The sequence below is a fragment of the Bidens hawaiensis genome, unplaced genomic scaffold, assembly GCF_021521415.1.
Source record: "Bidens hawaiensis isolate Kalapana, Puna unplaced genomic scaffold, B.hawaiensis_p1.1 tig00058758_1, whole genome shotgun sequence".
Taxonomy (NCBI): domain Eukaryota; kingdom Viridiplantae; phylum Streptophyta; class Magnoliopsida; order Asterales; family Asteraceae; genus Bidens; species Bidens hawaiensis.
Genome location: NW_027500572.1, coordinates 39925 through 53826, shown reverse-complemented (window position 1 = coordinate 53826; position 13902 = coordinate 39925). Strand labels below are relative to the sequence as shown.

General features: G+C 27.9%; 1 protein-coding gene across 1 annotated transcript; it reads right to left on the bottom strand.

Annotated features, from left to right (window-relative positions):
- Positions 1 to 8483: 8483 nt before the first annotated feature.
- LOC143602360 (uncharacterized) lies at positions 8484 to 10640 on the bottom strand. Its single transcript, XM_077079498.1, has 10 exons — positions 10586 to 10640; positions 10394 to 10484; positions 10170 to 10312; positions 10073 to 10079; positions 9776 to 9884; positions 9522 to 9659; positions 9272 to 9385; positions 8965 to 9141; positions 8796 to 8870; positions 8484 to 8693 (listed from the first exon to the last, which is right to left on the bottom strand). Exons 1-10 carry the CDS (start codon positions 10638 to 10640, stop codon positions 8484 to 8486), a joined length of 1119 nt encoding a protein of 372 aa, XP_076935613.1.
- Positions 10641 to 13902: the final 3262 nt, after the last annotated feature.

Below are 13902 nucleotides of genomic sequence, written 5' to 3'. Positions count from 1 at the left end.
CCGGGTTATCAGCATTGTTATTTTGTACAAGAGAAATTGTTGCTCGGTCTGGACCCTTATTAATGTATTTGAACAAATACTTTATCGATCCATCTTGATTACACCACTCAACATTAATATGTGCTTGAAATTGTTTTTAATAAAGTCTTGTTGTATGAAACAACAGTTCTGTTATCCATCATTATATCTTACTTAACAACATATTGCCCGTTATCTCTTCTTTTGTATACCGGAAAACCTTTCGAATCAATAGCTGTCTCATCATTAAACATTTTAGGAAAACCTTTGGAGAATTTTTTATTTACCATGCCGGTACACTTCGGATTAGCATCACCACACGGACCGTGAATCATATGATCAGATACAAGCTTGTATAGGTCTGGATCAGTGTCTTTGTTTGGAATCTCAGCAGAAATAAATTTATCTACATCTTGTGGATTATGAATCTTGCTACCTGGATGCATAAATATGCAAATATGAGCTTGCGGTAGCCCCTTTTTTTGAAACTCTATCGTGTAAACAACTGCAACATACATAATAAAAGTAAATATTAATCAACTTTTATTAGTTAAACAAATAATCTGTTTGTTTAAATTGATTTAAGTAGGTCATGTTTATAATTTTATACTCATCAAATTAAATAATATTACATGCTTGAACCTTTCCAAACAAAGACTTATCCTTCACCAATTTAATCATTGCATCAAGTTTGACCTTAAAAAGCCGACATAAAATATCAGGTCTATCCTCTGACTTTAATGTTGTATCCTTAAGAAATCTTTTAAATTCTGGCCAATTGGGATTACATGTTATGGTTATGAAAAAATCAGGATAGCCAAACCATCTATAGAGACACATAGCGTCTAGATAATTTTGCATCATATATCTTGCTCCGCCATTAAATGAGGATGGTAGAATAACACGTTGACCAGCGGTTGAAACATCATTATTCCCAACAGATTGCATACCTCGTAACTTTGGTAAGTATCACATCGAAGTTCATGTTGTTTACCGCATATAAAATGTAATCTTTGAGCCTCAATCATCGTATATTTGTCAATTAAAATTTGCTGAAACAAACGCCTACCATTTAACATGGTTGAAAACATATTTGGCCTATCTTGAATATGATAAGCAAAAAACTCACGCATTGTAACCTTCTTTCGTCCTGCGGTTGATGAAGAGGAAACATTCTTATGAAGTATATTCACCTGATAACCATCCTCACCAAAAGGATGAAAAAACGGGTATTGAAGAGGTGTATATGATGGATGAAGTTCACTAATACGCTTTAACGAACCAGATTGCTTGGTAACAATTATATCTCGGTTGTCGACAGCGTGACCAATATCACCGACGATTAAAGCGGCAACTTCAGAACTGGATGGTAAGTTATATTGTCTCGCATCATGCTGTCTTGTTCCAATAATACGTAACTTCAAATCGAGTTGTGAGTTTTCTTCAAAACAATCTCTTACCATCTGATAAGCTTGGACCAAATGATTATTTGAATCTAACATCGTCTTCAAATAATTAATAATATACATCTCTAGCTCATCGTCCATTGAATTATTATCACTGCCCACAAAAAAAAAACATTTCCTAAGATTATAAATAATAAAAAATAAACTAAAAATTAATAACATAACAAAAGTGGATGAATATCGTTAAAAGTATTTACCCAGAAACACCCTGACGGTTAGAAACCTCATTTTCAGTGTCGTTAATGTAAAGTTGAGAAAACTGTGGTTTACAACCTTCTAATGGTAAAAGACTTCCCAAGCAATGACAGTTTTCACCGTTAAGTCGAAACGTATATGGCGCATTGCCTCTGTTTATGGAATGATCAATCTTTCCTCCCATAGACGTAAACGAAAACATCGAATTAAATGTCTAATGTTTTTCAAGAAATACTTACTCATGGCACTCTCACCACGAAATAAGTCAAGATAAGTATCATCTGGTTGTCTAACATCGGGAAGTTCGACTTTGCCATTATAACAACAAAGGGAAAAAGCTCCTTCTTCATTAGCACTACTTGGTCTGTTAACTTCGGCTTTCCACAACAAAGCATTGCAACTTGGACACTTAACGGATTGATTTCCATGATCAAGATATTCTAGTATAATTTTAATATCAGCATTTGGAGTTACTTAGTATACCTAAATACATAATAAATGATTTCAAGTAAAATATGAAATATATATCATACTTGATGATATTCCTTTATAAACATCAACAACATTATGATAATGAATAGTTGTAGCATGTTCATTTAAATCAGCCATAGGTATAGGTATTATAGGAGTTCTTTTTCTTGACCTTCTACAAAAGGTTGTAGACGACTCCGGAATGTCATCAACAACACAAGACGCGTTTGATCCTTCTTGAACATTATATTTATTTATACGACCTGTTCAAAATTAAAAAAAAAAGAAACTTATTATAAAGCTTGTCAACAAAATAAAAAAAAAAGAAAGTTATTAAAAAGAAAGTTATTCAAATTGTAAATTATATTCAAATTATTTTATGTTAAATTTTAACATGTTTAACTTAACAAATTAGGAAACGTAAGATTAAAAAATTGTTTTTTGTTTCAATCAAAAAACATACATAAAAAAGGACAATAATAGTTCAATTTGAAAAACAAATTACCTGAAGATGTATTTCGGAGACCAGCTTTGTTTCTGTCAACAAAAGCAGTTCTTTTGGAATCTAAAATAGATCGTCTTTCTTTTCTTTTGGACGCAGCATAGTTCACAAATGGTGTACATGTTTTAGAGTCTTGAAATTACAAAGGTAATAATATCAATATTTAAGCACAACTAAAGACTGAATAAAACATGTTTATTTAAAAATATTTTAAAACACTAACCGTTGTTTAATACAATCGAAGAGTAGACATTTGGCGTTGTTGATGGAGACAGGTTCTTGTTATTAGATTGTAAACGCGTAAATTGTGTGGATGAGTGGATATTTTTCAATTTGTCAAAATTTATATTAACTGTATCGTTTAACATATTAATCATAAAATTAAGAAATACAAATTGATGATGACAATAAATAGTGAAAAAAAATTTAATAATATACCATGGATACGAGGATTAAATGATTTATATGTTGTATTCGGAAAATTATTTGGTTTGTTGCTTAAACCACTAACAGGTATAATAGAAGCACCTGAAATAGACAATTGATTTGTTAATTTTCATTTCTAAATAATTTTTATAATATCAAGTTATAATTTTAATACAATTTACATACTTGTGAATTGGTTTCCACCATATGCTTTTCATTTATTTAAAATAAATTCAAAAAAAAGAAAATAATACTTATAAGGAAAATGCAATATACCGGAAGACCTATTTTGTAGAGCATTTTTGTTCCCGTCAACGGAGGAAGTTCTTTTTGCATCTAAAATTGATCATCTTTCTTTCCTTTTGGACGCAGCAGAGTTCAAAAATGATGTACATATTTGAGGGTCTTGAAATTACAAAGGTCACAAGTATCATTATTTAAACCTAAATAAAGGTTGTAAAAAATACTACAAATATTAACAGAGTATATTTAAATTTAAAACAATTCGTGAATACTAACCGTTGTTTACTACATTCGAAGAGTAGACATTCGAAATTGTTGATGGAGACACGTTCTCCTTATAACCTTGTAAACCCGATACTTGTGTTGATGATAAAAATTTTTGCAAGGTGTCGAAGATCCAATTAACTGTATCGTTTTAAATATAAAACAAAAAATTTATAAACATAAAACTAATCAATAATATAGATAATAATGATAATTTTATTAACGTACTAGGGACACAAGGATTAAAGGAGGAATACGTTGAATGCGGATAAGAATTTGTATTATTAGATAAACGCTGGATATTATCTTGATACTACTAACCGGTAAATTACAACCACATAAATTATAGAATATGAAATATTAATTTATTTTAAAAAGTGATTTCAAATTTAAATTCATGATTTACTAAAAATTACACACTTGCTTGATATGGTAGAGTGACAATTGGTAATGATTGATAATCGATGAAGTTAGTATTATTGGATATGTTAGACAATGGTAAACGTTGACTTTGGGCTACATTGAAAAAAATGAAAATTTAAAATAATAACAATATTGCACCGTTAAACAAAATCAAACCATAGAAATATCATTAATTGGGTAGAAACATATAAAATTACTATACATACCACTGTTACTTAGGTTATTCTGAGAAGATGAAGATCCTTCAGTTTTCTTTTCTTTTTGGATGTAGACATCTTCAAAAAAATAGATAACAACACTAAAACTTGTGTTAAGCCTACTTTATTGAACCATAAGATAGAAAAAATAAAGTCTTATATATTAAACTTTCAAAGCACCATTAAGTAATATAACTCAAAATGAAAAACGATGTAAATGAGGAATACCGGAAAAAAAATAACATTACCTTAACAAAATATTTAACAACTGCTTTCTTAAGAATCAATTTTCTTTATGTATATATTTGGATTTGAATAAACATCACAGTCGGCTAAATATATAAATAAAAATGTAATTAAAAAAACATAACTTTAAAATTGGTATTTATGAACAAAAAATGTATTCGGAAATTATTGTTTGAATATAAACAATTTTTGGTTTGTGCCAAACGTAAACAATTGACATGGTTAGCATCCTACCAACAAAAAAAACTAAAAAATAAAAACGTCGTAAACACTTACAAAATCAATATTAAGCTTCTTGTGTAAACGCTTCTTAAGGAACAAACGATGACAATAATGAAAACGAATATAAGTGACAAAGAATGTAAATTTATATGCGTATATATAAACAAATAATGGAAATTATACTCTTTAAATGGAAACAATAATTGGCATTATATTAGGATTGGTTTATTTTTAGAGAAAATATGGTGATAATAATTTAGAAATATGATGAGTAAAATAGAATAGATTTATGCAATTAATATATGATAATCTTTCTCAATATTATTCTTAATTCAATTATGACTTTTTAAAAACAAGTAACATATAAGTATTCGTATAAAATAAAATATAAGGTTTTAAAAAAAAATTAATTTATGGCATAGATAATTATATAGGAATTATTGTATAGAATAAATATTATATTGCATTCAAGTTTAGGTAATATATATTTGTTTCCTAATGAACGGATGGCAATAAATATTATAGGTAATAATTATTATATATATAAATATATATACTTATAAATGATAAATACAATACAACTAATGACAATTTTCTTAAACTTATAACAAAAAAACCATAACATAAAGTCATAATTAGTAGTACAAAACATACATACTTAAGCTAACAAAATAATTAGGATAATTTACATAACCAAAGCTAACATAATACATATAAAACCTGTCAGCATAATTGTATTGTTTTAACCCTATTGCATCAAAAAAAAAAAAAACAGTCCATGATAAACTTCAACATCAACCAAGAACATTAGTGAGTATCAACGAATGAGTAGCCTCGTTGTACTCGAAAACAGCCAATGTTCCAATCTGAAGCCCATTAGACCGAACAAAATTTGTCCAATGTCTAACCCTATACCTCTCATTATAGCCATTCAGTTCAATAGCAATCTCAGTGGAGACATCAACACCATTTGGATTGATTAAAACTAAATCGGTTTCCACATCCAAGTTATTGTTCCGTGCAAACTCAACCCGGAAACGCTATAAATAAAATTAGAATTATAAAGTTATTTGTTTGAACATCAAACATATGAAATTAAAAGACTTGTATAAAATTAGTTTACTTACCAGCCTATCTCGTACTATCACTTCCAAAATATTGTCTTTTTGAACATGAGGAACAATAATTTCCAAAACCGGCTCATCAACATCTTCCATACCAACATCAAGTGCTACAAATACACATCATATAGCTTATAAAGTAATTAATAATATAAAGTGTACAAAAATATAGAAGATATCAAAAATTGATAAAAATACCTTCAAGCATATTGTCTTGGTCAGATTGGTCATAACTTTTAATCTCAATAACCATTGGAACATGACCGAGTTCGGGATGGAAATTTGGACCGGTGTAAACCAAATCATCATTAAAATTTACACGTTCGATACCACGGCTATCAAAAACATACATTCTGAACGTCCACGTACCTTGAAGACGTTGAAACACCAAATAATTATTAACGGCAAGCTTACAATGCTTGGACATCTCTTCCTACATACCAGTAAAACCAAATCTCGGAGTAGTCATCTTGACGCACTGAATGTACAGATTCCATTTAAATCCATCAACAGACTCAGCAATGATTTCATCATACTGTCCTGGCTGTAAATAAAGTAGCTTCTAACCTGATCATCTCTAAATGGCTACAAACAAATCATAAAAATAAGATTATAAATAGTATAAGAAAAATTAATACTTTCATAAATGACAAAAAGGATTATTTATTAATTAATAACAAAATTTAAAGTGTTACTTACAAGATATTTAAGAGTAGGGTAACGAACCACAGCATCAACAACCATGTCATCATGAACTGGATGATCTCTAACGTAAACGAATCTCCATTCATTTTCATTAATTGGAGAGAAAACCAAGATATCTCCAAACATCAAGCTATTGTCTTCAACAAATTCAGCCCAACCATTTTGAAAAACATAACGTCCGTTTGTGAATTTAACTTGAACAAACCAATCTTTGTCTTTGTGATACAAAACAACCGGGTGCATATTAGCACCTGGTTCAAAATTTTTTTGACAAAACACAACTGGAAGTGTCTGAAATGAATTTTATGTTGTAGGTAAAGTATAATAGAAGATGTATTAAAATAAATAAAGACTTTATCATACATACCGTCTCTCCGTTCAAATTGTGATAGAAAATGCAAACCGCAGGAATAACATTCTGTTTAGTAAAAATTTAATATTAGTTAATAAAAAATTTGAAATACAATAACTGGTATGTTATTATTTTAAAAATTTTATATACATATACTATCATTGATAATTACATGATTGTGTTAATATAGTAATTAGTCCTATTAAAACATGCTTATACCAAATCTTAACAAAAAATATCCAATGACACATAACAATAATAAACTTAGAATCAAAAACCAATAAGTTGTTATCAACAAACTGATAACACAAGGATCGCTGTTTAAAAATAAAAATATTACAGTTAACACCCTCAAGCATGCACAGAGAGTATAAGCATTTTATAATTTAGTTGAAGACGAACTAAATAAAATACTTTGATGTTATAACTAAACCCTAAACAACAACATTAAAGATTATCACTAAAAACAATCTTCGGTTAAAATAAATTAGGGCTAAAATGATTAGAACAGTATTAAATAAGAATATTAACAAAATTAAAGTATCTCACATAATAGTACTTACATTATCCATCGATTGATATGTATATCAAAAAGGAAGAAGCTTTTTAAAAAGTTCAGTCGATCTTATGTTCCAGTGGCCGGAATTTCGAGAATAAGCGGTAATAGAATTTTAGATGATAATTAAGCTTAATAAACGAAGAGTCGTATATTTTTAAAAAATTAATACCGAAAATATGGATATGGGCCTAATGTAATGGGCTTTTTATATTGGATCATGCTAAAACTTTCTAAAATTAGCCTATATCTTTAACAAAGTTATAGAAATTAGTTAGTAATTTCTTTTACTAATTTGTTACCAAATTAAAATTTAAAATCAGTATTTTATAAAGATAGTGATAAATATATGTTACAAATAATTAATAAATAACATTTTTATTTATGTGTTACATTTAGTAAATTATAATACAAAATCTTTTTAAAATATACTGCATATTTGTAATACAAAAATTAAAACGAAACCGTTGTATACAAAATTAGACAAAAGTTGAAAATCAAAAACTAATTTATTGTTATATTATAAACGTGTTAGAAAAAAAAGTTTAAAGGCAAAAACTAATTTATTTACTTGCATGTCATATTATAAATTATTAGATTATATATAGACCAAACAATTAAACGGATTATATTAACAACAATTCCAAAATAATAATATTTTGGCTTAAAATAAGTTTATACATAAGTAGAGATATCATATATAGTACAATTTAACACAATGGTTTTAGAATATTTATTTATGAACATTCAACCTATTTTTGTATTTAGTTTTTAATTTGGTCAATTGATAATTTATATAATGCATAGGAAGCATATGATAGTGTATATAAAAATCAACTAAACATTAAGTTAACAAAAATAAATAAAAACATAAATACAACCCAAAAAACAAAGAAGAATAAATTGTTCATCTCAACCAACATTCAAGCATAATCGTTTAAAAAAAACAAAAGAGAAAAACCAAACATAGAATATCCAAATGTCTCAAAAAAGTTTAACATAACTGTAAACCAACATAAATGAAATTGTTCACTTAGATTCCTTCTCGACTTTTGGATTAAAAGTGCTGCACCTTCTCATGATTGACTGGTGGTTCCCATCTCTTCGATATTCTTAGACTTCAACTTAGTGGCCGGCATGCTATCATCATCGTCAACTTCAAAAACTTCAACCAGTTTTCTCTTAAGTTTATCGTCAGAAGACGTTGACATTCCTTTTGTATCAGTTGCCAAATCCTGAGCATCAACATTTGAACTTGGAGTTTGATTATCTCCAATATCAGAAAGCTGTTATTAAAAAAGTAAGAGGCAATAAACAATCATGTTACACATCTTTCTGTTAACTATATTTATAAGTTTGAACTATTATATTAAAGAAAATATCCATACCTTAACTGAAACCGAACCGGATGATTGGAATTCAGATATAGATGCTCCCAATGTTACAGGAGTAGAATCTGATTGCTGATGAGACAAAATAGGAAAATCAACATATGTTAGTTGAAATAGTTATAAAATTGAATTTAATAATAAAATATAGTTAAGAATATATTATTACCAAACGACCATTAAGCCTTTTCTGTAATTCTGTGATAATATTAGTGTCATCAGTAAGCTTGTTTATACCATAGTCTTCGACATTGTTTCTGAAGTTGAAATCTGCCACATCGACCTTAAAAGCAAATACCTTTTCTAAGAGACAATCCAAGTCAGCAAGGAATCCACCATTGTCAACCTTATTTTGTAATAAAATTAGATGACAAAGAAACAAATCTTTAAATTATAATATTAATCGTTGTTAAACTTACAATCTATTATATAGATGCCAATTTATAAATAACAATGTATTTTAATTGAAAACAAACCTCTTTTTGAGAATCAATCAATTCTTTTGCTGTTTTGTTAGTCAACATCTTAGCATCTCTATCAAAAAGAGTCAACGACACAACTCCAATTGAATCTTGCACCCTTATCTTGATCTTGAACCAAAAAAAGTTTATAAATAGGTAAATAGCAAGAAAAACATATACTTTTAAAATGCACAAATTACACATTTGAATTTGAATTCAATAAATACCTAGGTGTAGGGATAACACCTAAAACATTGCATCTAACTGTTTTGAATTCATACTCCTTTCCACCTTCACCATTATTTTCCATGAGCTTACGGCTACAAGTATTACAACCAATGTAATACCATTCCGTGTCTGGGCATATGGCCTTAATTGTATCAAGGATAATGATACTTTTAGGCTGGATTAAAGTATAATGTTAGTTAATAAATATTCAATTAGGATTGAAAGATATTTATGATAACATTAAAAGTGTAATAAATAACTTACAAATATAATGATACAAATATCTCAGACGTTAAAAAAATCTGTTGCACTTAAAAACTCATCATCAACAGAAGACAGCATCTTCACCGGAATCGGTTTACGAACAGAAACATCATTCCCAATTAGCAAATCAAACAAACTACATTATTTAAAATTGAATCAACTTAGGAATAACTAACATTATATGAAATTTAAAAAATTAAATACATCAATAAAAATATAATTATTGGTTTAATAATATACCTGTTTTTGTATTCTTCTATTTCAAATAAAAAGTCGTTTATAAAGAAAAGGCTAACATTAGATCCAAATCAATTGGACACATACACTTTATCTAACAAAAATGAAAAATATAGAACGACACATTAGTTTAAGTTAGTGACATTTATAACTCAAGAAAATTAAAAACAGTTAAAATACTTACCTTTACCATCAGAACCGGTGTAATACTTAACCCTACCAAACTGCAGAACAATAATGGCCTGGCCTTCATCAAAATGTTCAATTACATATTTGGAGAGCTCAGACACATAATGATCCCATAGAGTCAGATACACACAATTTCCACTGAAATAAGAGAAGTGTTACAAACAGTAATAAGTATAAATCTTTTATTACAAAAACATGTCAGAAAATGTTATGTTATACCTTAAATCATATATCTCCATTGTACGCTTGTTTTTGTCCTTGACGTTTGAAGCATTGCTCTTGAACACATGAACCACGTTACCAATAATATCTAAAACAAACAAAAATAAATAAATAATTAATTAGCAGATTTAATGGACATCTAACGCTAAATATATAAATCAGTTTATTTGAATGAAAACTTTTAAATACCAACTGTGGATTTCAAAGAAACATCTTTATTGATTAGTGATGCAAAAGAAATCATCTTATAACCAAACAGCCGACCATCAAACTCCTGACATGGATTCAAATATGTGTTTGGTCCCAACACCAATTTGTTGGAACACTCAATGACACGGTAATTAGTATCGTTTAGACCAACGCTCGGATTAACTATAGTCAGAGTTGAGCTTTCCTTGAGGAATATTTTGAATCTAAAGATTTCTTGTTTGTAAACTGTTGCTTGGATACGATTCTCCTTTCATTAAAGCCAAAAATATATATGAGAATTAAAATTTCAAGTGAATCAATAATGAAATAAAAAAGTAGAATTTGTAACATATATACAGATTCATAATTACATACGTACTCTTTCATCCATGAGCACCATTTCGATCAGAAAATCCTCATTCACATTTTCATTGTCTTTTATGCTCCAAAGTCTTATAACTCTAACCTTAAGAATTAATGGTGATGTTTTTAGAACATCAATTCATTAAGCATGGTAAATTTTTAAGCTTCCATTGTCCTATGAATAAAATTAAAACTTAACAGATTAGACAAAAATAATTGAAACATAGAAACTAATATTAAAACAGGAGGAGCTTACACTGTTGCATAAATTTATAATTCAGAAAAGTATGATAAAGGCTTATGTGATTAGACATATGTTATATAGTAGGATGTAGAAAATAAAAATTTTGGTAAACGTATTATGTTTAGAAACTTTCTAAATATAGTTTGAATATAATTTAAGCGGTTAATTGTAATTCATTATTCCAAAAATAACCGCTTGATAATTTTATGAATTATATCTATAATGTATTAGTATACAATAAAAATCTTTTAAATATTAAAGGTAACTGAAAACCATTATTAATATAATTACACCTGTTTATTGAATTTATTTTTTCCGAAAATAACAAATCGAATATATTGAACATTTAAATTTAGAATGTATTTATACAAAAATATTTGATTTCAATATTTAAGGTTATAATTATTTTATTTTATTGTTATATATTGATTAATGAAATCAATTACTGAAATCATTAATTCTTTACTTAATTACTTTATTATTGTTATTATCGTCAAATTTAAAATTAATTGTTTGTTATACAAAATCACAATTATGATTTAGAAAGCTTACTAAAATTATAATATTAACAAAATTAAAAGTTTCTGTTTTTTGATAAAACTAAAAATAAATTGGCCGGAAAATAAAATTAGATGGAAATTAGCTGGAAATCATAATTAAGATTGGACAAAGAAAACAATTATAAATTTAACACAAATATATCATAAAATTGGTCGGATAAAAATTACCTAAAAGAATATTTCCATAACAATACAAAAGCTACCGGGGAAATACATTGAACGGAAATTAGCCGGAATTTTAAATATAAATATTTGAAAAACAAAACAATAACAACAGGTTAGCCGGAAATTTTAATACTGAGACTAAGAAAACAATTATAAATTATTATACATAAATATATCAACAAATCGGTCGGATATAAAGTATTGAAGGAAACTTTTGCTGGAACAATCAGTCCACGTCAGAAAACAAAAAAATTATTAATTGACCGGAAGAATCGGTAAATATCAGTAAACATAAAATAGGCGTATGACAGATTTGCGGAAAGATTGAGAATTTTTTAAATAAAATAACTGTATTTGCAAAATTGGAGTGATAGTTACCTTCAATATAATCATCGGATAATCAAACCCCACTATTTTGATGTCTCCAATCGGTTCGAATCCAAACGGCACAAATAGGGCTCGAATTGTTGATAAACAATGTAGAGGTTCGATGGTGGATCTGAACGACGGATGTAGGATTCGTATATTCATCGGAAAGTTACACTGAAATCAGTGGTAGAATTGATTGTAGATCTCGCCGCCGAAATTAGGGTTGGTGTAATCATCGGGAGATTAGAGAGATAATCGGTGGTGGAGATCAATAGTTTTTGTGAGAAAAAAAACGTGTTTTGATTTTTTGTGACTTTGGAGACCAGGCCACGTGGCGCAATATTAGACCTTCTGAGAATGGTAACTTGCTAACTTGATTGCACATGTGGATAGCCTAGTTAAAGGCCATGTGTTCACATTGTATTGATTTAATAGTATTTAAAGATGTCTAGTACAACACACAAAGAACATTGTACAACCTACTATGCATGAGAAAGTTCTAAATTAATATATATATATATATATATAAATGTTTTATAAATTAACCCGTTTGAACCTTTCAATCAAACAAACTATTCAGATAAGGGATTACTCTATAGAATAGTAACCAAATTTTGAAATTGTTCCAATTAGGTCACTTATAAAATCTTTTGTTTCAGTCAGGTAACTAGAATTTCTTTTTTGTTTAAATCCTATATATTTTACCTGGATATCATGTTTTGTAGGTTTTTTTATTTTTTAAATAGTGTGATGTTGTAAAATATTTTTTTTTAAAATTAACAAAATTAGTAGAAATTGAGGAAAACAAATTTTAATTACGAAAAATTCCCAAAAAAAAAAGCTGAAAAATTGCAAAAATAAAATTGCAAATTTTTAGTTTTTTTTTTGTTGCAATTTTCCAGGTTTTTTTTTCTCAATTTTTTGCAATATTAAAATTATTTTTCTCAATTTATAAAAAATATTTTGCAATGTTAAATTATTAAAAAATAAAAAATATCTATAATTAAAACGAAAAGAAAACTTTAGTGACCTGTTTATAACAAAAGTTTTTTTATATGACCTCATTGAAACAATTTCAAAACTTATTTACTACTACATCCGTCCCATTATAAGTGGTTTATTTTGACTTTTTAAGTCTTTCTTTTGTAACTTTGACCGTAAATATATTTTTTCGTATCATATAATACTTGATGAAAATTATATCAATGTAAAATAAATTTAAAACCCAATTCATTCATGTATTTTACATCAAGTATTATATAACACAAACAAAAATATTGTCGGTCAAAGTTAAACAAGAAAGACTTGAAAAATCAAACTAAGACACTTATAATGGGACGGAGGGAGTATTTTGTAAAGTTTTCCCGAAAATGAATAGTGTGTCACCGTTCAATAATTATTAACAACATGGCTATTTTGTTCAAATCACATATATCGGTTTACTTTATTTCAACTATAAAGTAAATATCTCTATATATAATAAAGGAAAACAGGTTCTGACACGTGCCACCACCACATGCATTTGAGACACGTGTCATCCCCATGTTTAATATGCTATTGTGTTCATTATGTGTGCTTCCACGTCTCCCCTTTCCCTTGAATCTTCCTGAAGAAGA